The 27,323-nt window shown below is 47.0% G+C and overlaps 2 protein-coding genes across 11 annotated transcripts in view; one reads left to right on the plus strand and one right to left on the minus strand.

The window, feature by feature from the left end:
* Positions 1 to 1,540: 1,540 nt before the first annotated feature.
* On the minus strand, positions 1,541 to 23,737 carry EXD2 (exonuclease 3'-5' domain containing 2). 8 transcript variants are annotated; one of them, XM_076344811.1, is made up of 10 exons: positions 23,722 to 23,737; positions 23,226 to 23,361; positions 12,441 to 12,847; positions 11,260 to 11,516; positions 10,078 to 10,204; positions 8,946 to 9,271; positions 6,499 to 6,605; positions 6,145 to 6,280; positions 5,030 to 5,386; positions 1,541 to 3,876 (listed from the first exon to the last, which is right to left on the minus strand). In XM_076344811.1, exons 3-10 carry the CDS (start codon positions 12,777 to 12,779, stop codon positions 3,660 to 3,662), a joined length of 1,866 nt encoding a protein of 621 aa, XP_076200926.1. In that variant the 5' UTR covers positions 12,780 to 12,847; positions 23,226 to 23,361; positions 23,722 to 23,737; the 3' UTR covers positions 1,541 to 3,659. The 8 variants fall into 8 exon arrangements, with proteins under 8 accessions (XP_076200926.1, XP_076200933.1, XP_076200924.1 ...); XM_076344818.1 differs by lacking the exon at positions 23,722 to 23,737 and having other exon boundaries at positions 12,441 to 12,582; positions 23,226 to 23,273; XM_076344809.1 differs by lacking the exons at positions 23,226 to 23,361; positions 23,722 to 23,737 and adding an exon at positions 14,332 to 14,423.
* A 276-nt stretch (positions 23,738 to 24,013) lies between these two features.
* Positions 24,014 to 27,323, plus strand: part of DCAF5 (DDB1 and CUL4 associated factor 5) — a 76,858-nt gene continuing 73,548 nt past the window's right edge. The window contains exons 1-2 of one of the 3 annotated variants that reach the window (XM_076344808.1): positions 24,014 to 24,080; positions 24,497 to 24,608. Coding sequence is in view for 1 of the 3 variants with exons in the window: in XM_076344806.1 (XP_076200921.1) it covers positions 24,395 to 24,608 (214 nt within the window). In the remaining 2 variants the exon portion in view is untranslated. Of the gene's footprint in view, positions 24,081 to 24,394; positions 24,609 to 27,323 lie in introns of those variants that run through there. The other 2 variants (XM_076344807.1, XM_076344806.1) reach the window with 2 other exon arrangements.

The following is a 27,323-nucleotide window of genomic DNA, read 5'->3' on the forward strand; positions in this document are numbered from 1 at the left end:
CAGGGCAATGAGGTACTTCTCAAGGCTAACCATGTTGACTTCACTGAAAAAAAACTACCAAAAGCATGTTACAGATAGTGCGGAGTTCAGATACTCCCTAGGGAGCCAGAGCAATAGAAATGCAACAGGAAGATAGCTTCCCATTCCCTGTCATTAGTGAATACCAAACAGAAAAAATGCAAGAAGCCCACGGGGATATGTTGTCTTCAGTCCTGTCAGTCATGGATGTGACAGCTGGGACCTTTAAAGACTGTCAAAGGAGGGAAACCAAGGCACTCCAAATGCCAAGTCTGTCAGCAGCATAATTAACATGTCATGTATGGTCTGCTCAGAAATGCAGCACTTACTGCACCTCCAACTGCCAGACTATCAAAAATGCTGCTCGGCTGGTAATTCCTGCACCTTGCAATAATGTCTAAGTTACTGCAAAGCCACGAAAAAGGCAAAGTGTAGTGTTTGGGAAGACAGAAATCGGTTTGTAGCCCGTGGGGGAAGGCAAGCTAACCTACCACAGGGGCTGTTGGTACTCCCGCTCCAGAGGAGTGTCGCTGGAAACACGTACCCAGTCATATTCTTAGAAAAGCACATCTGTTTCACATGGGCAAAACACCTGAAACAAAAAGGATGGAGACAAGTTCTGCTGGGAATTCATAAACCAAGACAGGTTTGGGGACCTCAGCAGCTGGGGCGTGCTCCCCACTAACCTGCAAGAACCAGTTTGAGGCAGGTGGCGTCAAGTGCCAGGTAAAAGGGAAAATTTCTCCCCCCCATCTCTGGCAGCATACCTTGGGCAAACTTAGAAACGTGAAGTGACAAGCGACGGAAAGAAAAATCCCACATTGTGAAAGCCAGCCCACACAGAGAGGCATGGCAATTCTCACCCTCTGCAGACAAAATGGATGTGCATGGTTTAGAGCAGGAGGGTCCTAGTATAGGTAAGATACTTGGGGCAACCTAGATGAATGCTCAGGTTGAGCAAAATCTAAGTTTTTGTTTAAAAATAGGTAGATTTGTAGCCATGATGACTGACCAACATGACCAGGCCAAGGACAGCACCTGAATTGACCGAGAGCCTCAGAACAACAATTCAAGTACACCTGAGCAAACTTGCTATCGCATTGCTTAGAAGTACAGTATTGTTGCCAGCATGGGCTCTTCCACAGCTGATCTCTGACAGGCAGATCAGGGAAGGCACTGGAAAGGGAAACTCAGAGGGTGAGGTCCAGGTGTTACTGTAAGGAATGATGGACTCACAAGGACAGGGTGAGACATGGGGAAAGAAGAGAAAAAGCAGGCATGCGAAAAAGGAAAAAAGATCTTCAATAGTGCTAAGTGTGGTAAGAGAGCAAATTTTTACTGAATGTAACAATTAGCGATGAAGACATACATGAAAGTTTTATCTATAGACTGGCAGAAAATTTAAAATCATAATCATATAAAAATAATCTATTTCTGCACAGTAAATATACTGCTTCCCCTCCTCTTTCAGGTTGACTTAAAATGATGCAAGTTAAGGATATCTTACAAACAACAAAGAATCTTAGTTAAGAAAATATTTATGAAGGAAGTTTTCCTTGCAAATTTCTATTTCTGAACAAGTGATTTGGAAAAAAAAAAACCACAAAACTCTTCAATGATACCACCGACTCCTTAAATTTAGAGGACCTGTAGTCCAATTCTTGTCTCAACATCATTTTCTTGTCTCAAGAAACAGAAAAGACAGCAGCCCTGTGGTCAGCCCATCGGTTCCATTAAACAAGGACAGCTTTATCAGGAGTTCCTGCATCAGAACAAAGGGAGAAAACCAAAGCAGAATGAAGTGAGATGGACACCTTCTACTCCTGATTGTTGAAAAGGAGTTTCTGAGCCATGCAAGGAGCTCTCTCCACCCTGATCAGATGGCACTAAAGATAGGAGATAGCACTATCTGAACACATGCTCAAAATGCTTTGGAGAGAAATAGTTATATCCAAGCTGCTGCTGTAGACAGGAGGTTCTTGCTGAGATTACAATCAGCTGTGTGAATGAGCACAGAGGCAGAACACATTTGGCTACAGCAGTTTTTGTTAAGACCTGTCAGTGGTACAGGAAAGGAATAAAATTGCCCTTATAATGAAAATGGTCTCATTTGCAGCTCTGTGATAAGTAGTATTTATCATGAATCTTTGATTCCTTGTGCTCAGGCTGCTACTGCAGTTCCTCTGGGATGGCATTAATGTACCATTTCTCCATGGCTCCTACTTATCTCAGTCAGTCTCTCCTACAAACAGGTTTTTCACCCCTGGCCTGTGAAATCTCTTGAATTATCTGATAAGGGAGATTTTCAGCCTCGATCACAGCAGGTCCACGATTCTGCCCAAACGTTATAATAAAATATGGGTCAACTGTGCTATACGCAGTAGTGTGAAGTATGATTTCAGGGTTTTACTGAAACTTCTTTACAGAGACCTATAAAAGTTGAGCACAGCTTCATCATTCAGAAGTACACTCGTCTCACGCAATCAAAATCATTGAAAGCGATTTCACAGAAAGGGGTATGTATTTTTAAAAAGTTATATTTAACTAAGGTCTAGCATCAGGCAAAAAACATGAATATTTAAGAAAGTCAGCAGCACATTTTAAAAAACAACAGTAATAATTAGCACACACTAGCTTATATTTTCAAAGTATTTTACAAAAACATGAATTAATTAAGCCTCACAACACCCTTGTGAGATAGGTAAGTATTATTAGTCCCATTTTAGAGACAGGGAAACAGGCATGGAGAGAGTATGACCTGCTCACCATCACACACGTCAAATCCAGGAACAGAACACCAGATTTTCCAGTTTTCTGCCACACGTGGTCTGACCTCTTAAAAGATGCTGGTCTTTAAATAAAATTTGTTTCCTCTCATCCCTTTTAAGACACCTGACCCCATTTCAGTCTGATATGAAAAGGTACCCAGCAAGAGCTATTCATAATAAACAAGTGGAAGTAGGAAGTAACATTTTTTTTATAGACTGTGTGTTGCTGGAACCTGTTTAAGAAAAGACTTGACATGGTTGCTTCCATACTGCCAGAGTCAATGTTGCTTCTCATCAGGCACCTGCCACCAGCAAACTCACTGAGACCTATATGCAATGCTGATACAGCTCAGAATCTGCAAAAAAAGGTAAGGTTTCTTTGCCAGTTTCAAACAAGGAAAATCTCTCTTGCAGGGAGTATTCTCTGAGAAGAACTCATATGAGTACAACTGCACTGAAAGCAAAGACTTTTATCAGGAGACTCCCAAGGTGCAGCCAAGGGGGCAGATGTATCTGTTGGAAAACCTGGAAGTGTTCATATATTGTGCTCTGTGTTAAGAAAGATGTTCTGGAGGCATCAGCCATCCTAGGGGGTAGAAAATGACTCCATAGTAACTTTGAGAAGACAAGTTCCCTTAGCATATCACTCTTGCACTGAACTAGTCAGTGACAGACTAGGATGAAAAATTCCAAACCACTTGAAAATTCAAGTCAATGGATTTAACTCTATAAAATGCCGAATCTGGCAGATCCACTGCTGCCTGTTTGCAAACCCAGGCCCAGATGTTAGTGGAGACACAGAAATAAAAACAGTCCTTCCACCTTCAGTTATGTATGTCCATTAGACACTATCTAGAGTCCAGGAAGCTAGTCTCACGACAGCTCGATCTGAAGATTCTCCCCATACTTTCGAATCAGCTTCATGTGGTTATGGTCCACTGACCATTGCTCTGGGAGGTGCTTGGGCTGCATGCTGTCCAAGAAATGCTGCCGCCAGCGTCTCTCCAACTGCATAAGCGAGCACAGGCCTCCTTTAGCAAAACACTGCACCACCTTCAGTCCATGTGGCATGTAGCTCTCATTGCAGATCCTGCCAGGACACAAGCAGAGTTTATTTTCACACAAGCCCACTGTCAGACTCTAGACCTGTCTACAATGAACAGCAAGACACTGAAGATACTTTCAGCTGCAGACTTTAATTACAGACACATGGTAAGCTAACCAGGAGGGAGAGTTTTAAGCTTTGCTTCAATGCCAGACTGCTTTCTGGAACACAGCTACACCAGGAAGCTGGTTTCTTTGAACTGAGAAAGTGTTCTTCTTTTATAGCAATACTAAACAAAGCTTTCAAGGTCCATTACAAGCTCCTCAGGAGACAGACTGCAAATTTCTCAAGGCAAGAACCATAGGACACTCCAGAGCCCTGATCCTGCCATTGAATTCCCTGCCTGGATAGGTTCTAACATCGGCACATTACAAACAACAGTGAGCATAACAAGGAGAAAATACTGACTTCGTGCAAACAGAGACCAGATACTAGTTCAGAAAAGGTATTTGGGGAGGCTTTGAGAAAGAGGAAGATAGGAGACTTCTGATATGATTGTCTTTTAGTCTCCCTCCCTGATCTGTCCTTCAAAAGAAGCATAAAATAGTAGAGGGGAAGGTGGAGAGCAAGAACAGGAGATTGATGGAAGAGAAGGGGAAAGAGGGGAAGAAACAAGAGCTGCAGTTCACAGACCACTGCTGGGTTGAGGGGAGAAGAGGGTAAACAAAAACACAGTAAGAAATGCAGAGTGTGCTTGTCTGCTTAGAGCCTTAGGCTACAGCCCAGACAATTATCTTCTTCCTATCCTTGCCTTCTAGTTAAATGTATCAAAGTACTATAAATCCAGACTCTGCAGACTTATACAAACGATAAAGTTATGCTTTTAGAGGCTTGATTTTCCTGTGCAGATCAACTCCTAGTAGTCTCAAATTCAGACACTCCTTGACACTGTTATTTTAGGGAAGATACATCAATATCCCAAGGAGACCAGCAACGGGTTTTGTCTTATTTTCATTAAAAAGCTGGTGAGGGGGGAAGTCAGCATGTGTGATCCTCAGCCCTGCAAATCCTGTTGGATTTTCTTTTATTTTGCTGCAGTAATATTTACCCAAGGCTCTGTGTGTAGACAACTTTTTGTTGAACTTATGTGCCAACATAAATGACTAAAATGTTACATCTACTGACGGGCTTGTTATACCTGGTTTCCAGACCAGCTGCTTCCTGGAGCATCTCTGGGGTGACTGCCTCTGTGTTAAAGAAGTCCTTGATGCTTTGCAGAAGTTCTGCCCTTCGGGGGTCAGGCAGGCTGTCTGCATTCAGCAGGGCTCGGGCCCCCGAGCGCACTAGCCTGCGCAGAGGGTCCTCCAGCAGACGCACGCCTTCCTCAGAGCCAATGGGGGCACCAAACTCCTCAGCCAGCTGCTGCTTGAGATGGTTGTCGTAGTAATTGGAGATGGCATGGCAGGATGTGCAGAGTAGGAGCACGTCATGGGAGTTGTGGTCCTTCATCTGGATGGGGAAGTGTCTTCGGTATTCGTGAGGAACAATGTTCTTCCTAGGGAAGGCAAATCAGCCAGCTCATTACATTTGCCTGGAGCTGCTACTCCCCAGTTCCTCCTCTTCCTGGCCCACAAAGGGTCAACTAATACTAAAAGTCCAGGAAAACAAAGATCACCAGCGTCAGGACCCTCAGTGCAGCAATAGGTTCTGCAACTTCTTTCGATTTGTACTTCTCTCCACAGGTTTTCTGCATTTCTCTTTTTTTCCCCCTTCCAAAAATCATTGCTTTCAATTAAAAAAAAAAAAAAAAAAGTGATTCATACTGTAAAAAAAAAAAAAGCAACGCACTATGAGAAGCATACCTCTCACCCGAACAGCAGCAGCTGCAAAGACAAAAGTCTCACCCTTTGTGACCTCACAGGCTTCAGGCTCACCTAAACCTTTCAAAAATATAAGGACTAAGTAGTGGAAGGAATAGTACAGCTATTTTCAGAAGGGGATGTCATCAGAACAGTGTGTCTTGGCATACTGCTGCCCCATCATTCAAATTGCAGCACATACATGTTCCATACACTTTGTTCTCTCCAAGGACTGCTACCTCCTGCCTCTGGAAGAAGAGGGAAGGTTGGCCTGCTCAGTATCAAACTTACCCAGACACATACGACTACAGAGCATTCAAACAGTGATAGCCCATCCAGGGTGTGAACAAGCATGATGTTTCAGGCCGCTAACCAAGCTTCTGGATTGCAAACTAGACATAGACCTCAGTCCTGTTTTAAAAGATGCATTTTTCTCCTATCCCACTAAACTCACCGGATATAGGACTCTCGCTTGCCACATACAACACACAGGTTTTCTTTGACTGTCAGATAATAATCAACTTGAGACTCAGGACGTCCTGAAGGCTCAAACCGCAGCTTCACAACAAATGGGTCTGTGCTAACTAGCTCTGAAAGGGTAAAGGCAAATAGAGAATATTCAAGACAAATTTGTATTTGAAAGCTAAAATAACAATGCTAAAACATAGGAGTCATCCTAGTGAATCCCCAACAGTACTTCCAATAAGGAAGGATACAAAAAATTCATGGCCAGTTATCTAAGAAATAAGGCAAAAAAAATTAAAAAGCGCTGTATTTCAAATACCAACAGGAGAATTGGTATGCTCACCTCCAATCCCCTTGTCCAGATACCACTGAGCCTTCTTGCGATCACAAGTGCACAGGGGCTGCCCATCTGGTGCATGCAGGAAGCAGTTGTCATACAGTGGAGATTTCCTGTGAAACACGGGCAGCATTACAGCAACTATAATAGCATGCCAAAAAAACAGAGCTCTCTATAGCTGTGCGTTCCACACTGCAATTCATGCAGCCTCCTCCAAATCACAGGAGTGCCCCTAAACACACACTTAAGGCTGCTGAGCACTGCATGGGCTGCTGCTAAGGGAAGCAGAACATCTCAAAACCTACCTGGGGTTCACCAACTGACTGTAAGGTATCTTTGCTCTCCTGCTGCCAATAGAATTGTAACTCTGAATCCCAGTTTTCAAGAGATGCCATCAATGATGACAGCATTTTCAAAAAAAAAATTACATTAGAAAACAAAAGAGAATTGAAGTCAAGAAGGACGATGAGCTAAGAGTAGGCTAAAAGAGAGTGTCAACTTACAGGCAAGGCAACTTCAAGGATCAGCTGCCTAAGCCTGTATTTTAATGTTTTATTAAGACAACTTTTCTAAAACTTAGCGTGAAGAGCAATTACTTCATTCATCCAAGAGAAATACTACAAAAAAGCTCTTGGAGCACTGGGAACCCAAACACTTGAGTCCATGGGAACAATGAAGCTGAGCTGAGGCCCTCTGAAACACAGGCACCTAACCTTAGTCAGTGGCGAAAAGTCCTGCTTGAGCGGTCTCTGGTAGTTTGTGGCAGTGTGTGGAAGGGCTCTGTTTTGAAGAAAATATTTCTTTACTCTGCCAACCTCCTTCAAACAAAACTGAAGAGCAGAGCAGGCTGGGCTCGGGGAGCACCTGGGAGGAACTGGCCAGGGATACAGACATGTGACAATACACTGTGGAAAAGTTTCCCTTCTTTCCAGCAAGATCATATAAATAAGTACTCAGCAGAGCTGTACCAGCTAAAAAGGTTGATTCACAGGCTATGTAATCTGACAAAAGGATTTTTTTCTGAGGTCCACGGGGGAAAAAACCCAATAAAACAATAATGATACAGGAGGTCTCCTTCCACTGAGCATCAGCAGTTCAGCTCAATCACCATGATAATTTGAGCCCTTCCCAACTCTAAATGAATAAACATTAAAACTAAACAGGCTTAAAGAAAGAAAGAGTGGAAAAGGACTTTTGAAATCACATCCAGTCTTATTACAGACCAGAGCCAGACTGCTGGAGATACTGTGAAAAACAGTGAGTCTACAGATCTCTCATGAAGTCAAGCACGGTTAAAAACAATAAATAAATAAATAAACAAACAAACATGGGGAGATCTCAGTTTCGCTTGGAATGCAATTTTGTTTAAATTTTAATCCTCCCATGAGGTGCAGTCCTTCTGTTTTGTATTACACAGGCTCCAACTGAAAAAAAAAAAAATCTGAAGGGACTTGCTGTGTACAACACAATACTGTTAATGACTGCTAATGAAATCAATATTATTGACTGCATTAGAATGTCTTCATTGCCAATCCAATGAACTTGAAAAGAAGAAAACAAATACTAAAATGACCGGTTTTCTTTCCAAATGGTAATTACAGACAATTTTAGTTCCTACATCCATGTGATTAATTTTATTAGATTGTACCCGAACAAAACCAAACACACTAGCTCTCCACGTCTTCCATTGCACTGAGCTTAAAGAGACTTCTCCAGCTTGTTTTAATTTAAAAACAACTGAACTTTCATTAGCAAAAGGCCGTAAGAATTTAGGATTTGCTCCACAAAAATCACCTGTGGTACAGGGATCCTGAATCCAGCAACAGCTGCCCCTGCAAGGCCAAAGTAGTACCATTCCCTCCTCTCTCTCCCTGGCCAACACAGAAATGCAGTGCTTTGATGCTGCCACAGACTGTTCCTTCCTGTGCCCTCTGACACCCCACGTAACCTCTCTCACCCCTCCTAACCTTAGCTTTCAGCTCTGCTCCGTACCCTGACATCTCTGTGGCCACAGTGACCTGGGGGAGCACAGTACAAACAGCAGTCCATGAGGCAAATCCTGCTCACAGGACAAGCTCTATGCAGTTGCCACCTTTTCCCTGGAGAAGACAGGGCACAGCTGTTTGGGCAGTAAATGCCACCCGGACAGCCAACCGCCTCCTGCTGGGACTCTGCTCTCCAGCTAATGCCTCCACAGGAGAAGGAAGGGCAAAAGCTGAAGACAACCCCTCAACCTGCTCGTGACCTAGTACAGATCCAAGTGCTGCCCCCACTTTCAATACCACTAGAGGGAAATGGGGAAAACAGAAACAGGATCTGGCTCCCATGACTGTTAGGTCCCGTGTTTCCTTTCCTAGCTCATATTATCTACTTTGTTTAATGAGTAGAGCATGAGGCATCATGCAAAGTTTTCCACCTGCGGTGCGCGGAGTAAAACAGGCTCATAGACTTACCTTGCAGAATATCCCACACCCAGAGGCTTTCGCTTCTGCCTCCGAGGATCTCTCACTTGTTGACCGCCAGAGGGCTGGCCATTCACTGAAGACTTCCGATTCTTTGTTTTCTGAGGGGAGCGTCCCTCTCCACTCCTCTCCTCTCCCGTGCTGCCACTCCTTCTTCCTCTAAATGGGATATCCACCAAGCCCCGGCATTTACCCAGTGCTTTTTCCCAAGGAGCAACAGAGTTTTCACCTTCAGATGTAGCAGGGAGGCTGGCAAACCCCAGCAAATGGAGGAACAGAGCCACTGAGACCTGGGCATCCCTAGCAGCATAGAGAACCTGCAGAAAGCGTAGACATCGAGATACTGACAAACAGCAAACACTCCCAAACATTATCAGTCTTTAACACTTGGTACAGTAAAGCTAGAAGCTGGATTTATTTCTTTTTGAAGTTCATGCAAAGTTCTGGCATTTGAGTGACACTTTCATAACATCACCACACCCCACATTTTTAGGATCAGTCAGACTTGAAATACTCATGGATGTCCCCAGGAACCGCAAGGGACTGAAAAAAATTCCAGTCAGCCAGGCCTCAAACACCCTCCTGCCCCACCAAGCCCTCCCTAACTAAAAAAACCCTCCCTTTTGATACACTGTCTACAAATATTCAGTGTGGTTATTTATCCTGTCACTCCCTCTACCGGTCACTGATTTTGTAGACATCTGCAGCATGACTGTAAAGAAAGTGAGCAATCACGGAAATCATAATGGTCTAAAGATGGTGAACAAGGTTTCCAGGGTCTCTCTCTTATATCGCACTGACTGCTATAGACTGCAGGAAAGAAAATAATAAAAAGGTAAGGGTTTGGGTGCACAAACACTTCTTCAAGGGATCTTGCCTTATAGACCTTTCAGGATTAAAGGAAAACAAGGGTCAAGAATCCAGGAAGAGTAACAGAAAATTATCTTCATGGAAAAGGAGCAAAATGCGGGCACAGAGTCTGAAATTAATTTCAGACCACAGTCACACACAAGGTTGTGAGGCACAACTTGAAGAAAGCTCAGATGTGCCTATTGTAATATCTCTTCTCTACTAAGAAGGTTGCTTTTCCTCCCAAAACACTAAGTTGAAGTGAAAGACGCACCTGATCTTGTGTCAGTTCTTCTGCCTCCCAGTTGCTGCAACGCACATGAGGAGACTTGTCAAGCGGGCAGTTCAGGACCTTTTCAGCTAAAGACTTAAGGCTAAGGCAGTTGTGAAGTAGATCCTTCCTTCAGTTTAACAAAGAAAGTGAAACAAACATATTAAAAATGAAACTATACACCCATGCAAATTTGGATGGCCTCACATACCCTGAACCTGCCAGAACACAATGCACATGGTGCATGACTCCCACTCAAACAGCACACAGCTGCCTGTCAGCTTTATAGGCCCTCTCCCTCCCCGCCCCTAAAATGTCCTTTCTAGATTTAGTAATTATCCAGTGCCTGCAATACGCAAAACAGGCAAGGCTGGGAGTTGGTAACATTTAAGGCTGAAGTGTTTGGCTCTGAACTACCCACTTCTGAACTAAAGAGGTCTATCACAGAGTGATGGACAGCCTGCCGCAGGGATTCATGAGGAGCATGAGTACCAGGAATGACTCAGAGGAATCCTGGCCACTAGAGACAACTAGTCCATCTTCACTGACAAAAAGGCACCATCAGGTCAGCAAATTCATGCCCCAGATCACTAACAACACACCCAAGCATACATATACTGTATGTGAAGAATATTCCCAAGTAAAATATTTTATTTTAGGAAGAATGAAGGATGAGAAAATGGCATCATAACTGTAACCTTTTAATGGAAGCATTGTTATTGGAAGAGAAAATTAGAGATGGTGTATTTTAGTCATTTTTCAAGAAATCCTGTAGTTCAACAGTTCCACTTACGTGCCCCTGGCACATTTACCCCATACTTCTAGACAGTGTATTCAAACATCTGTTAACATGGTGATCATTCTCACTGTGTTACATCACTGTGCCTTCAGCTTCTGGCAAGCTGAAGCATGATACTCAGAAAAGTCCATATGGGTATTGCATGAGAAGACTAACAGACACAATTAGCATACGAAATCTTCATGAAGATTTCATTTCCATTAAGATCACAGAACAGAAGCACGACATGTTCTTGGGCTGCAGCTGTCAATGCCCATGCTCTAAAACCACCCTGAGAACTCCAGACCTACCTGCCTGTTATCATTCAGCATATGCAAATTACTTTTAAAATATTTCCAACTCAAATGATGCCTCAAACAGAGCTGCCTGTGTCTTCAGACACTCACCGCTGCCTCATGGCTAAACACCGGAGATCCACGCTCCCTTTGACTGGAAGACCATAATCATGAAGTAACTTGCAAGCATCTTCCCAGCATCCTACCCCAACTTTCAACACAGCACTATCTGCCATGATGTCCAACAGGGTCTTTGGGATAGTCTGTCCACTGGCAACAAGCCTGGGCAACCGAACAAGAACGCAGAGGCCACTGGAAGAAGCCATCTGTAGGAGGGATACAGGATTTGCTTTTCCCTCCACAGATACCTGAAATAAAGACAAAAATCAGAGCCTGGGTTACAGTATTATTAGCAATACTGAAGCTGCAACAAATTGCAAAAGAGGCCACTGAAGACAGGAAATACTTATCAGTTTATACAGTCAAGTATTGTTACATGTCTCAAATTTTACTGCAAATCATGTGATCTGTTTCACAGTATTACTGTCCCCAAGCTACTTCTTGCCATATTCCTACAAGAGAAACTTTCCCCCTTTCACCCTTCCCCCTCATAGCTGAGCTGGTGGAAGAAGTCAGACACGTTTCTTAAACCACACCAGCACAAAGCTACCCACTACATAAATGTTTATGGCAAACACATTGGTTAGCTGTGGCTTATACTAATGACTGTGGGATGAATAAATTTCCAGCCAAAACAATGGCAAAGCCAGGCTTTATAAATGACTCAAAGCCTGTTTTGAGAGTTCACACAGGCAAATGTACAAGTGGAAGAGGAACTTCGCTTTCTGGTAGTCCCAGTGAGTTATAGCTACGTATCAATATTATCCTCCTTTTTGGATTTATTATTCTTAAGAAATAGTTTCTTAAGTACGTAGCTGGATTTAAAATAGCATAAACCCAAGCTACTTCTAGTAAATCACCTTTAAAGAGATATTATGTAAAACACATAACGCTATATTTAGCCATACAATTATCACTATGTTTAGCATAGTCGATTTATCACAGGAGTTCAGTAAACAAATACAACTAGTGAATTAAAAACTGACAGTCAGCACACTTAAACGTGAGAACAATCAAAATTAGCAGCTACTTCACTGCTGTCATGACACATAATCACACAGGCAGTTTCAACAGTCAGTCTTGTATCCATTTAAGTAAAGGAATCACTCCACCCTCAATGATTTCCCGTTGCAATTTGCAATCTAGAGGAGAGGCGCTTCTTGATCACTCACCCACTCACAATCAATTCCAAGCACTGGCCACTTCTCCAGCTCCTTCTTCAGCAAAGGCTCAACACGATCCCACTCCTCCTGCTCTGAAACTATCACTATGTCTGCACCAAGGGTCCTCTCTACCCAGGAAAAGGTGGGAGATCTGAAGAAGGAAAGCACCTCCTTATCCTCTGTCTTAATCAGTTTCTCATCTCCCGAGTTTACAACTGCTTCCTCTTGCTGACTACTACAGCATGCTTTTCCTTTCCGACGCTGCGTTGCTTTCCACAAAACCAGGCCCCCCACTGCAACACCCAGCAGGGTCGCCAAAGTAATCGTCACTGCTGTTTGCTTGGGCATTTTTTTATCCCCCTTTTCCCCCCTTCACTTCACCTACTCAAAACGGCATTGTAGGATTTTATCATGGCCTGCAAAGAAAAATGAGAGAGGTGGAAATTAAAGACAACTTAATGAAACGTGTTTAGAGGTATAAAATACACCCACTGGTATCATAACAAGGTGTAGTTCTAGCTACAACTCGCGATCCTGACAGAAAAAGGACCGGGTCCCACTTTGATAGACCGGGGGTCAGGGGACAGACTGCTGCAGCGGTGGATTGGGCAGTAACTGGAGACTGAACGCTGCTGTTGATCACACCACCAAAAACCTTAAAGGGAATCCATTGATTTATACGGGTGCAGCTGGATGCTTCCACAAACTCTGATATTCCAAAAATAAGCAAGTCAGGGCTATTAACAACATCTTTTAGCTCAGTTTGGAACCAGACCAACCTGAACAAGGACAAGACAAAATTACTGCAGAATAAGCATGTCCATTCATGCATTAGTAAATAATAGGCATCGTCCATTACATTCACATCCGTACTAAGGTCAAATGGCAGGCATTGAAAAGCCCTAAAGAAGCTATTTATAACATAGTTTTCCCTCCGTCATACAAAAGCTTAGCTCCCCTTCAGTAAGCTGAAATCAATCCTGCCCCTGCATCCCCATCTCCCCAACCCACCGCGTTATTTTTAAAGGTCTGCCCTTACGCGCCTTTCGACACAAGCAGAAGCTGTGGCGTCAGTGCTCCTACAGCCCTGTGCAGCCGCTAACAGCATTCAGAGCACGGGCACGGACACCTGCCTGAACGCTTGTGAAGTGACGGGTAATTTACTCTCACTTCTTAAACTGAGCGAGAAGACCGAAAGCAATGAGGGCCACCCGCACCTATGGCCTCTCCCCCCGCGTCCGCTACCTCTTTGGGAACCGGGGGGTGCAGGTGCAGACGGCGGCCCTGTGATCCCAGGCAGCCGGCTTGTGCGGATCCCCCCATCCCGCCCCGACAGGAGAAGCCCCGATGAGACAAACCGCCGCCTGCTCAGCCCCAGCGCGGGGACGCCGGCCGGGCCGAGGAGGCTCAGGCCGCCCGCCGTGGGGAAGCGCGCGGCCGGCGGCGGCCCCGGGGGCAGCGGCGCGCCTCGGGCCGAGGGCGCCGCGCGGAGGCAGGCCGGGGACCCGGGGCCGGGGCCTGGCCGCCGCCGCAGGCCCCACCGGAGAGAGCAGAGAGCGCTCCTCTGGGCCGCCCCGCAGGCCCGGCGGGATGGGGTCAGGTAGGAGCGGGCCGCAGCTCCCCTTAGCACCAGGGCGAAGGCGCTGCCTGTTTTAGGCTTGGTCGGGGCTTTACCGGGAAGAGGCCCGGGTGCCGCGCCTGCGGGAAACCAGCAGGCGGGAGGCGCCGAGGGCCCGGCCGGGGAGGCCGCAGGCCCACCGGTCTGCGCAGCCGGGGTACCTGCCGGCGCGGCCCGCCCCCGGGATGCGCGCACCGACCTCTCCCCTCCCGGCCTCTGCCGCGCCGCCGCCCGGCCCACGGGCGCCCCGGCGGGGCGCCCAGCTGCCCGCCCGCTACCTGCCTCTCCGCGGAACGATTGTCTCCGGCAGCAGGAACCCCCCGCGGGGTAGTCGCCGCGCACACCGGGAGGCTTAGAGTAGCGGACGCTTCCTCTTTCCCGGCAGCGCGAGCAGGTGGTGGGCGCCGCCATGTTGTACGGCAGCTGCTGCCCGGGCGGCTGAGGCGAGGCGCGCGGCGGCTCTCGGTACCGGCCTGGCCTGCAGCATCGGGGCGCCTCCGGGCTGCCGCGGCCGGATCCTCCGCGGAAGACGTGTGCTGCCACCTCGGTCACTTAGGGCCCCCGGTCGTACTCGCGGAGCGCCTGTATGGTTGTCTCGCCGCTCCCGGGGCGGCAGGACCCGGCCGGGGCTCGGGCACTGTGGGCCCGACTACGGGCCGGTGCTCGCAGCTCCGCGCGGGAGCAGCGGGAGTTGGCGGGGTTCCGGTGACCACGGCCGAGTCCCTGAACAGGCATCAGCATGCCTTCAACCGGGGGATACCACCTCAAAAAACAATACTGTGGTATCAAATATTAATAAAAACATTGAAAAGCGAGCTCCTTTTGAAAGATTTTTGAAGTGAAAAGAAAGGCTTGCCGTTTGCAATTAGGAAGGCTTGATGAGCAAGCTGTAGCCGGGTTGTGGAAGCCACCCGCACCCGGAGAGTGCCGTGAAGCGGACGGGCGAAATGAAGTCCCGCGGGGCAGGCAGCGGGGTCGCCTGCGAGGAGCAGCCGCGCTGCCCACCTCCTCGGGCAGGAGCGGGACCCCTGCGGGCAGCCAGAGCCCGCAGCGCTGGGGGAGTGAAGCGGGAGCCAGGGAACAGAGGCAGCAGGGGGAACGTAAGGTAAAGACGACAGGCGGACGGGAAAATAAAAAGCAAATTGTAGCCATCTCCGAAGTGGCAAACCGGAGGAAAACAAAACGGGACAAATCAAGTGGAAAGGATTAAGAGTTTAACAGAGGAATAATTACGGCAAAGCTCGTGTGTGGGGAACAAGTATGAACATTAGAACTGTGACAACACACGGACAATGACTATACAGCCGGCTGCTGCATTCAGGATTATCATCATCAAGTCTTGAGGCCAAGACTCAAAAAGCAAACAAGTTTCCAGCCCGAATTCCATTGCAACTGAAAGGGATCTGAGCACCCAATTTCTTCCAGTTCCTTCACAATTCCCAATATTTCCCAATTTTTGTGCTGTTAGAATCCCAGCCAGTTGCATCTGTTTGAAGGAGACACTGAAATCACAGGAAATACTGCTTTAAATTGCTCTGACAATTTGACAGTCAGCATCAAATTTCATTTTAACTTTGCCACTTGTATTCATGAGGGTGGGAAGATCTCCCTGGCAGAGACTTGGCATTTAGCAGAGGGATTGTCCAAGGGGTGCAACAAAGCAGCTAATGGCTGTCATCAGGGAAAAATCTCTACAGAAGCAGTATTTCTTCTGTTTGTAGGTGAATGCTCACTTTCCCCCCCCCCCTTTTTTTTTTTTAACTCAGGAATGAGGTAGGGACCAATTGAGAGCAAACAAGGAACACAGCTGGTTTCCAGAAGAACGCTTCTCTGAGCAAATAAGGCCCTGTCCCTATCAAAAATAAGATGACCAGGCCATTAAAGCTTAAACAGCAGCTTGTTCTAAGGACCTGGTCTAAGCCCAGGATGGTGCGATCAGGTCGGGTCTCACTGGTGGTGGGGTGACATCAGGAAAGTTTGTTTTCCATTGACTTGTGTCTGTATTTTGACCACACAAATACTTTATAACTGAGAGTTACAGCTTCTGTATAGCAAGTCTTTCTGCAAAGACCCTCGATCTTGCTCTACAGTGAAGAAATTTTTATCCATTTTTATATTTTTCCACTGGGGGTTACAAAGCATTGCAATCTCACACACTGCAGTAACTCAAAACATCTTGTCTCTGGTTCGTTCTCCTCTACGGGGAAGGTCTGCATCTCCCTTACAGTCGCAACCCGGCCACAGCTTCTCCGTCCACCCTCTATGACCCGATGCACCAGCCACAGCTGACCAGTTGAAATGGAGGTCACCGAGCAGGAGCCAGCGCTACCCTGAAGCTCATCACATGCCTCACACTCAGGAGGAAAGTGCATCACATGCATGCTCAGGAGAATAAGCTGGAGGGGTCTGGCTATAACCGAGTTCCCACAGTCAGATGGACATGTTCTCCCTCCTTCTCTCCCTCCCTCCTCCCTTCACACCCCCCCAATGTATAATGCTTTGTTTTACATGGTCATTGTAATCTAGCATAAACCTGGATCGCCACTTGGAAGGGTAGTCCCACGTTTCCTGTTCAACCTGATTGACTGCTCGCTCCCTGCTCCCTTGCTCCAGCACCAGCACTTCTGTAATTAACGACAGGGTCAGAGAACCAGGGAACTGATCTAGCTGTAAACTAGTTCAAGGAAAAAAGTTAACATCTGGGGACACGACAGCCTTATTTCAAGGCCCAGGTGACTGGAAGGAGACCCAAGAAGCCGATGTGGCTGGGCTCCAGGATCCAGCTGCCCTGTTACGGGGTAGGCAAGGCATTTGTAAGAGAACTCTATCAGAGCTCAAGATGAGCTCAGAATAGCGACCAAATCTGAACAAATCTGCAAAATTTGTTCATAGCTGGACCTGTTTGTAATAAACTGGCATCCGCCCAGAAATCTGAAATAGGGCAGTTTTTCCTTTTATAAATTGTTTATTTTAGTTTAGTTTCTAAAGTAATGGGAGTTTAGTGTAAAGTTACAAAAGAGAGAAAAACAATAAAATACCTCAGCATTTATTACACAGTGAAAGTCTCACGGAGAAGATGCTATATAATGGAACCCCCAAGTCTAGCTTTTCTACAATAACAGGATTGTATCCTTGGCTCATTTAAAGCCTTCATTTTTCATGGCATCGCTGACATAAACAGAGTCCTGTAAACCACAAGTCTCTAACAGCTTGTCTTACTACCTACATGGCCATTTATTCAAGTAAAAAGGTTAAATTAAAAATAAATGAAAGCAACTGATGCATGAGTGCACTCTGGCAAAAAAACAAGTTCCCAAAGCCTGATGGGGACATTGCTGAAGCTGAGAAAGTAACCGAGTGAGTAAAAACCAACTGCTGGCTTAGCCTTACTTATGAGAAATCTGTTGCAGCAGGTACCTCGAAGCCTTGACATGGTAAACAGCAGGATTTACTTTTCTTTCTGTCTCTGTAGCCTGATCCGAGATCTCTGCAGAGGTCTCTGTCAAAAGACTCATTTTTAGCCTGATTTCCTAAGGAAGGAAGGCTTATGCAATTACATTGTCTGTTGGTGTTTCTGCCTGTGTGTCCCCTTTCTTCCCTCCTTTCCTTGCCAAAAAAGCATGTTTAAGCCATTTCCCAATTCCATCTAAATTTGTACAAAGGTAACTTTGTGAAATGCAAAGCCAAATTGATGAAACAGACCCTAATAAAGCTGTCACTGATAAAATGGCAAGCGTGTGCAGACACTGCTTAATATACATAAGAGAATCCACATAGCAGTGCCGCATCAGGACAAGTCCATAGGAAATCAGGCTTCACTTGTTCTGCTGATCACAGAAAAAAAAAAATTATAATCACATTAGCTCATCCTTTAACAGGGAGAAGACCAGGGTAAACGACTCAGTGTTCAAAGGAAAGTCAATGATCATGGAATATCAAAGGAAAGAGTCTCCAGTCAAGATTTAAATTGCTGTTAGCAGAAAATGAGCAGAGCTGCGTGTAGTCCCCACTAGCTCATTAATAACACTCTATTTGGGGCGCCATCCCAAGCTACAGAAGGAAGTCAAACTTGCATTTCAACTCCTAATGTGATTTATCTTCCTCGCGTCGATGCTAGTAACCCCATGACTGCATATTCAAACAAGTCATTTTAAGCAAGGTTTGTTTTAACAGGGCTGATACCAGGGAGGCAGTAGGACCACTTCTTTCATCAAAAAGCCAGAATGAGATCAATCAACTGTGAAGCCACATCCTAAAGGCAGAGTTTCACGCTGCAACAAGGTGGATAGAAGGTTTAGCTCCTGTTGAAAAGGCAATTCTGCTTCCCCCTTCTATCTGTAGGCATTCTTGGAATCATTTAGTTTGGAAAAGACCTTTAAGATCATCCAGTCCAACCATAAACCTAACACTGCCAAGTCCACCACTAAACCATGTCCTTAAGTGCCACATCTACATTTCTTTTAAATACCTCCAGGGATGGGGACTCAACCACTTCCCTGGGCAGCCTGTTCCCATGCTTGACAACCCTTTCAGTAAAGAAATTTTTCCTAATGTCCAATCTAAACCTCCCCTGGTGCAACATGAGGTCATTTCCTCTTGTCCTATCGCTAGTTACTTGGGAGAAGAGATCGACACCCACCCCACTACAACCTCCTTTCAGGTAGTTGTAGAGAGCGATGAGGTCTCCCCTCAGCCTCCTTTTCTCCAGGCTAAACAACCCCCGTTCCCTCAGCCGCTCCTCATAAGACTTGTTCTCCAGACCCCTCACCAGCCTCGTTGCCCTTCTCTGGACGCGCTCTAACACCTCAACGTCCTTCTTGTAGTGAGGGGCCCAAAACTGAACACAGTAGTCGAGGTGCGGCCTCACCAGGGCCGAGTACAAAGGCACAATCACATCCCTACTCCTGCTGGCCACACTATTTCTGATACAGGCCAGGATGCCATTGGCCTTCTTGGCCGCCTGGGCACACTGCCGGCTCATGTTCAGCCGGCTGTCGACCAACACCCCCAGGTCCTTTTCTGCCGGGCAGCTTTCCAGCCACTCTTCCCCAAGCCTGTAGCGCTGCATGGGGTTGTTGTGGCCGAAGTGCAGGACCCGGCACTTGGCCTTGTTGAATCTCATACAGTTGGCCTGGGCCCATCGATCCAGCCTGTCCAGGTCCCTCTGCAGAGCCTTCCTACCCTCGAGCAGATCAATGCTCCCGCCCAACTTGGTGTCGTCTGCAAACTTACTGAGGGTGCACTCGATCCCCTCGTCCAAGACCATTGATAAAGATATTAAACAGAACTGGCCCCAGTACTGAGCCCTGGGGAACACCACTCGTGACCGGCCGCCAACTGGATTTAACTCCATTCACCACCACCCTTTGGGCCCGGCCATCCAGCCAGTTTTTTTACCCAGCAAAGAGTGCACCCATCCAAGCCATGAGCAGCCAGTTTCTGCAGGAGAATGCTGTGGGAAACGGTGTCAAATGCTTTACTAAAGTCTAGGTAGACTGCCCAGGATTACCCTGATTCTACTGCCTCACTTCTGCAAACACTGGTGTCAGTTTGATTCAAGGAATTAAGCGAGCAGAAAGCTAGCACAGCAAAAAATAGAGTTTTATTCTAGTTTAACTCCTTGAACGAGCTCACCATAGAGCCAGATCTCAGTGAAACTACATCCTAAGCCAACAGATGAATCAGTGGTAACTCACTGTAGGATCTGCCAGAGTTTGCAGGTTTTGCAAAGAATCTGAAAAAACTGCTCTCAGAGGTGTGAGCTGCCAGATTGATCCCATGAGGATGAGTTGTATTAACATTCATCATCATCAACATATTTCTTCATTAATTGCCAACTCTTTCATTGCTTATGTAGGTATAGAGAAGAATTTCACAATTCCGTTTCTTGAAGAGCTGCTTAACTTACCCTAGTGGTTCAGTTCCAGAAGGCACACTAAGTTGGCCTCACAGTTCATGGCTGCTGAGAAGGTGACATTCCCCATCTCCCAAAATCCCACGCCCAGCTGGGCACTCCTGACTAGCCTGTGCCGATTTTGGCACTCATTGGGACACTTCCATGAGCCAAATGAACTCAGTAAAACCGCAGACAAGCAGGTCCAATGAGTAGCAGCATCAGCACAAAAAAAGAGACAGAACACATAGCCACGAAAAAGAAAGCCACCTTTCAGTGGCCACAAGTCATTAGACTGGCTCAGCTGCATGTTAAAGCTACATCTTTAGCTGAACAGGAGACGTTTGAGAGAATAATGCTTGTTCTTCCCACCTTTCTGGTCTGTGAAATTAGTAAGCAAAAGGAGAAAAGCCCAGAAGCCATCTACTTTCCACTAGAGGGAATAAATTCCTCAAGCAAAATTATTTAAAAAAAAAAGTGATATGGCTAAAATATGACATAGTCTTCTTGGTTTACCCACCTTTTGTTTCTATTTCCCCTCAAAAATAAAAAATGGTATAAAACCCCAAATGAATAAAAGCCTTGACTCAGTTCCACTTTCCTCTCTAACTGCTCTCTCTCTCTCTCTCTCTCTCTCTCTCACTTCTGGACTCACTTCATAGACATGTATAGTGTCCAAACTTCTCTGTTTCCACTATGGATTAACCAAAGCCCTTCAAAGGTTCAGCAGAGCTCAAAAAAAAAAAAGTATTTAAACCTCATCCTCTCTGACCTGACACAATCAACCATGCTTCACTTAAAATCTTTTCCTTTTACCTATTTAAGCCTTCCTTCCAAGTGTTCTTTGACAGACTCTCACAGAGCTGTATCCTTGGTCTTCTCCTTTTATTCTCCCACGTTATTGCTGAATTATCTCATCTGAAATACAAATACAACTAACATCTCTCTGCAGATGATTTACAGATCTGCTCCTTTCCCCAGAGCTAACTCCCGCTAGCCAAACTCAAATCATAGCCTTTTGCTCTCTTCTACGGATGACTAGCAGGAAGTTAAAGCTCAGAAGAGCTAGAAGATGGTTCTTTCTCTTCCCTGAAAGGCCTCTTATTATCTTCTTTGCTCATGTCTGTGGATAACATCACCAGTCTACCTGCCACTCAAGCTTGTATGTCAACTGTCAGCTCTGACTGAAACCTGTTTGTAGGTCCTAGCACTCAGGGTACATCTAAATTTTAGACTTCGTCTATATGGCATCTCTAAGACAAAGTCCTTTGATGCATCCATGCAACTAAGACCGTTGTTTAGGTCTCTTGCTTCCATACCTAGACTGCCCCAATACCTCTCCTTCCAGCATTAACCAGCGCAGCTCGTAACACAACATCCATTAACTGCTGTAAATGCCATGATCTGACAATACAGTAAAGCTGACTATAGGCCTCCTATTAATGATCAAATACGCCACAGCCATCAAATGGAAACCACTAATGCAATTTAACTCATTCTGCTAATTCAAATTTTTGAAGAGTACAGCACTGGCATTAACACAGCAACACGTTATTGTCAAAGGAAAATGTTACCAGCCTAGGTCATGATAATTTCCTTAGGTGTTATATATTTTCAAAATTAATTCAAACAAAGGAATCGGAGTGAAAAGAATGCTTACCAACACTTTTTTTTTTTACCCTATATGGTCATGTGAGAGAACATGGCATTTAGCAGAAAAGGTTGGCAGTCTTCTATTATTTTTCTTCCAAATTCTGACAACATGGTATCTTCTTTCTGACTGCTTACAAATGTGATTAAAAAAAACCCTCGCTTAAATCCTTCCCGAAAGTCCTGGCACTGGGGGTTTACAAAATAATTTTATTTCTATTTGTCCATGTAAGTACACAGCTTTCCTAGAGACTGGATCCAGAACATGGAGAAAGAGCACCAAAGATTTTATTGTGTTGCATTTCAAATGGAAGGCTCCTACACCTATTTATTTCAATACAGAAACCAAAGATATCCAACCCGAACAATGCTTTAGGAAAGAGGAGAAAATGAACTACATGTGACAAAAGTGACAGCCGCAGTGTTCAAGGCCAGGTTGGATGAGGCTTTGAGCAACCTAAGGTATCCCTGCCCACGGCAGGGGGGTTGGAACTAGATGATCTTTAAGGTTCCTTCTAACCCAAACCATTCTATGATTCTGTAATGTATTTCTGGAAGGCTCTCAGATCATATGGTGATGTGAGCTGTATGAAAATTATAGAGGAGAGAATGGAATACAAACTGATGGAGTCTAAGCTTAGAGTCTATAGGTAGAAAAATGTAATGCCACTTACCTATGTTGGGAATTCAGAAGTGAGTAACAGTTTCTGATATAATTGTAATGGCACAGAATTTCATGGCATGCAAGCAAAAGAGCTATAAAATATGATTTATACCAGTGCAATTTACCTGTGTCTGAAGCTAAGGTAATAAACACAAATCACGATGGACAGGGTCTTTGCCTCTCTATACTGAAGCTTGCTAGACATGTTACATAGCAATAGTTGGCCATCAACAACTGTAACTAGAAAAAATCTTCATATAGCTCAGATGCAGAAGAGATTAAGTGTTCTTGGTTTTCACTTCAATATTAACATTGTTAATTATCATTCTAACAGAAAACAGGTAACAGACTGTGTCTGGATATTCCTCTCAAATTATTATTATACCTTTAATTAAGTTCTGATATTTATACCTATTGATAACGCATATGGGAAAAAAGTTATATACAAAGCTGAAATGTAAGAAATGTTCTTACTGGTTTTTTTACATTTTCTTACATTCTTTTTATTCCAATTAGAAGTGAAAAGTTTGTTATTTTCTTCTGTTGTATGTTAAAAGTAAGGCTATAGCATTGTCAGCTAAGAAGCATGGTTTATAGGATTTCATATTCTTTCCATAATCTTAACCAAAAAGAATCCCAAAGCACTTAACTGACTTTCTGTAAGGAAATAATTTCAATTTCTACTGAAAAGCTGTCACTGGAGCATGGCAGCAGTCTAACAGTACCCAGTAATGTTGCCACACCACAGTTTATGTCAGGAAGGATTTTTTTTGTTTGTTTGCTTGTTTTAAAGTTTGGAGTCTCCTAATTCCCAGCAGGTGCAGTTCCACATAGAGAAGACCAGGACTGTAAGGCTAATTCCTCACCTTCTGAAAACTCTACCTTCCCTAGGTACTGGTGCGAGTTCACATGCACCTGTGGGGAAATACAGACATGAAAGTTTCAAGCTGCAGGCCTGGGACCACTCACCTTGTGTGCAGAGAGTATGTGGTCAGGCACTGTGAGGTGGGACTGGGGATTACAGCTGCACCTCACAGCCGTTACTCTTCAAATGACACTCCTGTATCTTACACAGCATCAGGCGTTACACATGAGGGACAGGGTCCTGTGAAAGACAAAAAATACTTTTTGCCACAAACACACAGGTTAGGGTGTCATAAAATGGTGAAGGACAACACAGATCAGTTCCACCTGTTTAGCTGGCTGCCTTTTGGGGTTTTGTTGATACTGAAGGGTAAGAGAAGAAAATTCATCTGTATTTCTGACAGTCTTCTGGGGCTGCAGAGAGGTCTACTTACTCACTTGAGAAGGGGCAACCATCCTATTTTCAGTGTTGCTTGCGTAGGAGCAGGAGAGAGCAAGCCATAAAACCTCAGAGAGCCCCATAAAAACTGTCTCAAAGAAAAAAAAAAATCAACAAAATTCTAAAGACATAGTATTTGGAAATCCCACAGAAATCGCTCACCACTTACGGAGGGCAAACCCCAGTGCAAACAGTACGCACTTAGGGCAGGTTTTTTTTCCTCATCCTCCCTCCGGTGAGTTGTCCGCAGGACCCCGCGGGGCACCCCTCGCACCCGGCGGGCCAGCCGTAGCTCCGAAGAGGTCCCTTCCCATTCGCCTCAATCGGGGACGACGCCCGCTCGCGGCAGCGGCGGCAGCGGCACTCACTCGCCCGCCCGCCCGCCAGCCAGCCAGCCAGCCGCCCCGTCCGGGCCGGCCGCGGGGCCGTTGGCGGCGGCAAGCCCCTCAGGCGGGCCGGGCCGCCCCTCAGGCAGCGCAACTCGTCCACGAGCAGCAGCGGCGGGAAACGTCCTCCCGCAGGTCCTCGGAGTTGCGAATTTATCCGTCCCCCCCGCGCCGTTACAGGAGCGAGTTAAAAAGCGGCGGCGGCGCGACGTTAGAGCCGGGCCGGGAGCGGCGGGGAGGCGCGGGCTGCAGCTGAGGATCAGCTGCTGAGGGGAGCGGGGAGGAGCCAGCGGGATCAGGAAGCGGCGGAGTGTCTAACACCTCTCTGCCATGGCTGGCTAAAGAAAAATCATCATAACCATAACAAGGGGGGAAGCGGGGGAGGGGAGGCGGCGGCGGGGGAAGGGGCGGCGGGGGAAGGAGCGGCGGGGAGCGGCGCAGGCGGCAGCATGAAGAGGAGAGGCGGCCGGGGGGGCAGCATGCGGTCGGTGGTGGGGTTCCTGTCCCAGCGGGGCTTGGAGGGGGACCCCCTGCTCACCCAGGACTTCCAGCGGAGACGCCTGCGGGGCTGCAGGAACCTCTACAAGAAGGACCTCCTGGGCCACTTCGGCTGTGTCAATGCCATTGAATTCTCCAACAATGGAGGCCAGTGGCTGGTCTCAGGTAAAGCGAACGCTCCCCGTCCCTCGCCCCCTCCCGCCACCCCCTCCCCAGAAAGCATCTTCCTCCTCCTCTTCGGCCGCCTCCCCCGCGGCCCGGGGGGAGGGGAGCCGCGGCGGCGCTCAGAGTCATTTCTCAAACCCACCGGTGCCCGGGAATAATGTTTCCCAAGTAGAGATCTAAAATGGTTGACAGGTTTTAAATTCTACTATTATTGGGGGGGAGCCCTGGACAAAGTTTTTACGAGAGTGTTTCCAGGGCGCGGGGGGTGGAAGCTGGGGCTGCCCCTTTATTTGCTGGCTCGCGTGTTTTGCCCCTTAAAAGGGGATTTTATTATTTTGGGGGAGGTACGACGACGGAGGGGAAGCAAACCCGCGGCGTGCATTGTGGGCGCCGGGTGACATTTGTCAGCGCCGTGCCCCGGGCCGGATCACCAGGGGACGGGCCGGGGTCAGCGGTCGCTGCCGGGGGGCGGGCGGCGGGCCGGAGTTTGGCCGGGGCGGGGGGCTGCAGTCCCGCTCGGTATCGGGCGGGGAACCGGATCGGTTTAATTTAGGGACTGGTTACTTTGGGACCACCCCACCCCCCCATCTTCTTTTGGGGGAGGGGAGTAGGGTTTTATTTTCTTCTTCCTTCTTCCCCTTGCAGGGCGCGTTTGGGGAGGGGGGGATTATTTTCGTGGTGATGTTTTTTGGGTTCAAGACCCCCCTGTTGCCTGCCCTGGGCTGAGGGAGCCATGGGGGTGGGGTGGGGGGGTGCTGTCAGGTAGGAGGGAGGCGAGGGCTTGACATCAGCTGCGACACCGAGGACGGGGAAAGGCTCTGCACCCCCTTCCCCCGCCGGGGAGGGGCTGCGGGGCTCGGCGGCCGGCTGCCCGCCTGCCCCCACCCCAGCCGCGCTTGGCGCAGGTGTCTCTTTCTCCTTCCCCGCCTCCGGGCTCAGACGAGCGGCGGGGGAAGGAGGCAACTTCAGGCCGGGGCCTGGCCGGGCGCTGCAGGCCGCGCTCTCCCCGGGCGGCTCTTAGCGACAGGCCGGGGAATCGAGGGCCTATCCCGCCCGCGGCGGGGCACGGCGCGGCGCCCCAAGGGCTTGGGCCTTGAGGGGCCGCGGCGCTCCTCTCCCGCCGCGCCGGGGGACCCCGCGCCCCGCTGCGAGGGGGCAGAGCCCTTCGGGGCGGCGGGGAGGGGGCTGCCAGCCCGGGAGGGGCTGCCCCTGCCGCGCCGCCTCGAGGACGGCCTGGCCGCCGAGCGCGGTGTCCGTTGCAGGCCGCGGGCGGGGGGCGTCGTGTTCCCGGCCGCCCCGCGCCCTTTGGGGAAGCGGGCTGGAGGGAACGGCCCCCCTTCCCCTGCCCCTCCGCGGGCTGGGGCTGCAGGCAGCTTCCCCCCCCCCGGGGGCCGGGCTGCAGCGGAGAGGGCCCGTTCCCGGTCGTGTGGGGCAACGGCCCTCGGGGGAATTGCAGAGCTCCTTGGCATAAGGCCGTAGCAGCTTTGTTGAGAGTGGTATCTCCGCTTGCAAGAGAGTAATGGCCTGGTTAGTAGCCAAGGGGTGGGGAGGGGCGAGAGGGTCTCGGTTTTGCCTGGCCACCCTCTGGTGGGCTGTAAATAGCGACAGGGGCTACTGAGGAAAGTGATGGGGGTATGGCTGAGCGGGCTGCTTATTGCCTTGCCGTGGTATCTGGGCAGAGGCGGGCTCTATCACACAAAGGTATCAGTAATAACTCCAGAAATAACACGGGGATTCAATAAAAACTTATTATGGCTGTTTGGTAATATAATCTGCAACGGCAGAATAAAACCATCTTATAAACATAGAGTGGAAGCTGATACACTGAGACCTTCCTAAATTTAACTTTCTTACCTGAAGAAACTTAAAAGCATAAGTCCAGTGATATCTGGAATAAGTGTCCATGAAGGATCTTAGTGTTACTGTTAGGGATTCTTTTATCTATATGCACATGCAGCTTTTGAGATATGCATCCATTTATCTTGTGAATATACATATATATATTTATACATGCATATATATGTATATACACGTGTGTGTGTTGGAAGGAAATGCTGAATCACCTATCCTAAAGTTCCCAGATGTGCTATAGTTGGCATGCTGGTTTGTACTGGTCCTTCTCCAGTAGTAAGTAGAGCTATGTATTTCTACTTATAAAGTGCTATAGAGAGCTCGAGTGCATCTGTTGTTGCTTTTTTATTTTCCATAATAAGTGATGGAAACACCATCAGTATTTTCTGTTCTTCTTGCTCAAGAAAGCCTCGGGAGGCACTTTAGGTCTTGTCATATCATCGATGCACTTACCTATGTTGACATCCATTCTTTAGGTAGAAGCATAAAAAGTTGAGAGCTGGAAGGGACTTTAAGAATTAATTTTGTCCAAACTGCCCAAGTCAAGGTAGGTGCAGTGAGAGAATGGAGGCAGATTTCCCATCACATGGAGATCTAAAGAAGCGTGGGTAAAAGGAGGGCTTTCAAACTGCGTCCAGTTTTCGATTTCCTAACTTCTCTTAAAGCTACAGAATGTTTACAGGGGTTAAACTTTTCCTCAGTATGTAAGAGATAAATGGTACTAGAGTTCTACCGTCCTAAATTGCACAAAATTACTAGAAAGCAAGTAAAAAAAAAAAAAAAAAAGCAGGGTTGAGAAGAGGATACTTAAGTTACATGTGTTAGCAGTGCACAAATTTGGGATAATTAAGAACAGACTACCTT

This window comes from Aptenodytes patagonicus, chromosome 7, assembly GCF_965638725.1.
Source record: "Aptenodytes patagonicus chromosome 7, bAptPat1.pri.cur, whole genome shotgun sequence".
Taxonomy (NCBI): Eukaryota; Metazoa; Chordata; class Aves; order Sphenisciformes; family Spheniscidae; genus Aptenodytes; species Aptenodytes patagonicus.

What these genes read in the sequence shown, in the direction of transcription:
- EXD2 (XM_076344811.1), bottom strand. Translation starts at nt 12,779, where the DNA reads ATGCCCAAGCAAACAGCAGTGACGATTACTTTGGCGACCCTGCTGGGT. An exon ending in TTGGAATTGATTGTGAGTGG is followed by an intron (nt 11,517 to 12,440) that starts GTGAGTGATCAA and finishes TCTTTATTTCAG; the next exon opens with GTATCTGTGGAGGGAAAAGC. An exon ending in AAGCGAGAGTCCTATATCCG is followed by an intron (nt 5,387 to 6,144) that starts GTGAGTTTAGTG and finishes TGCCTTCCCTAG; the next exon opens with GAAGAACATTGTTCCTCACG.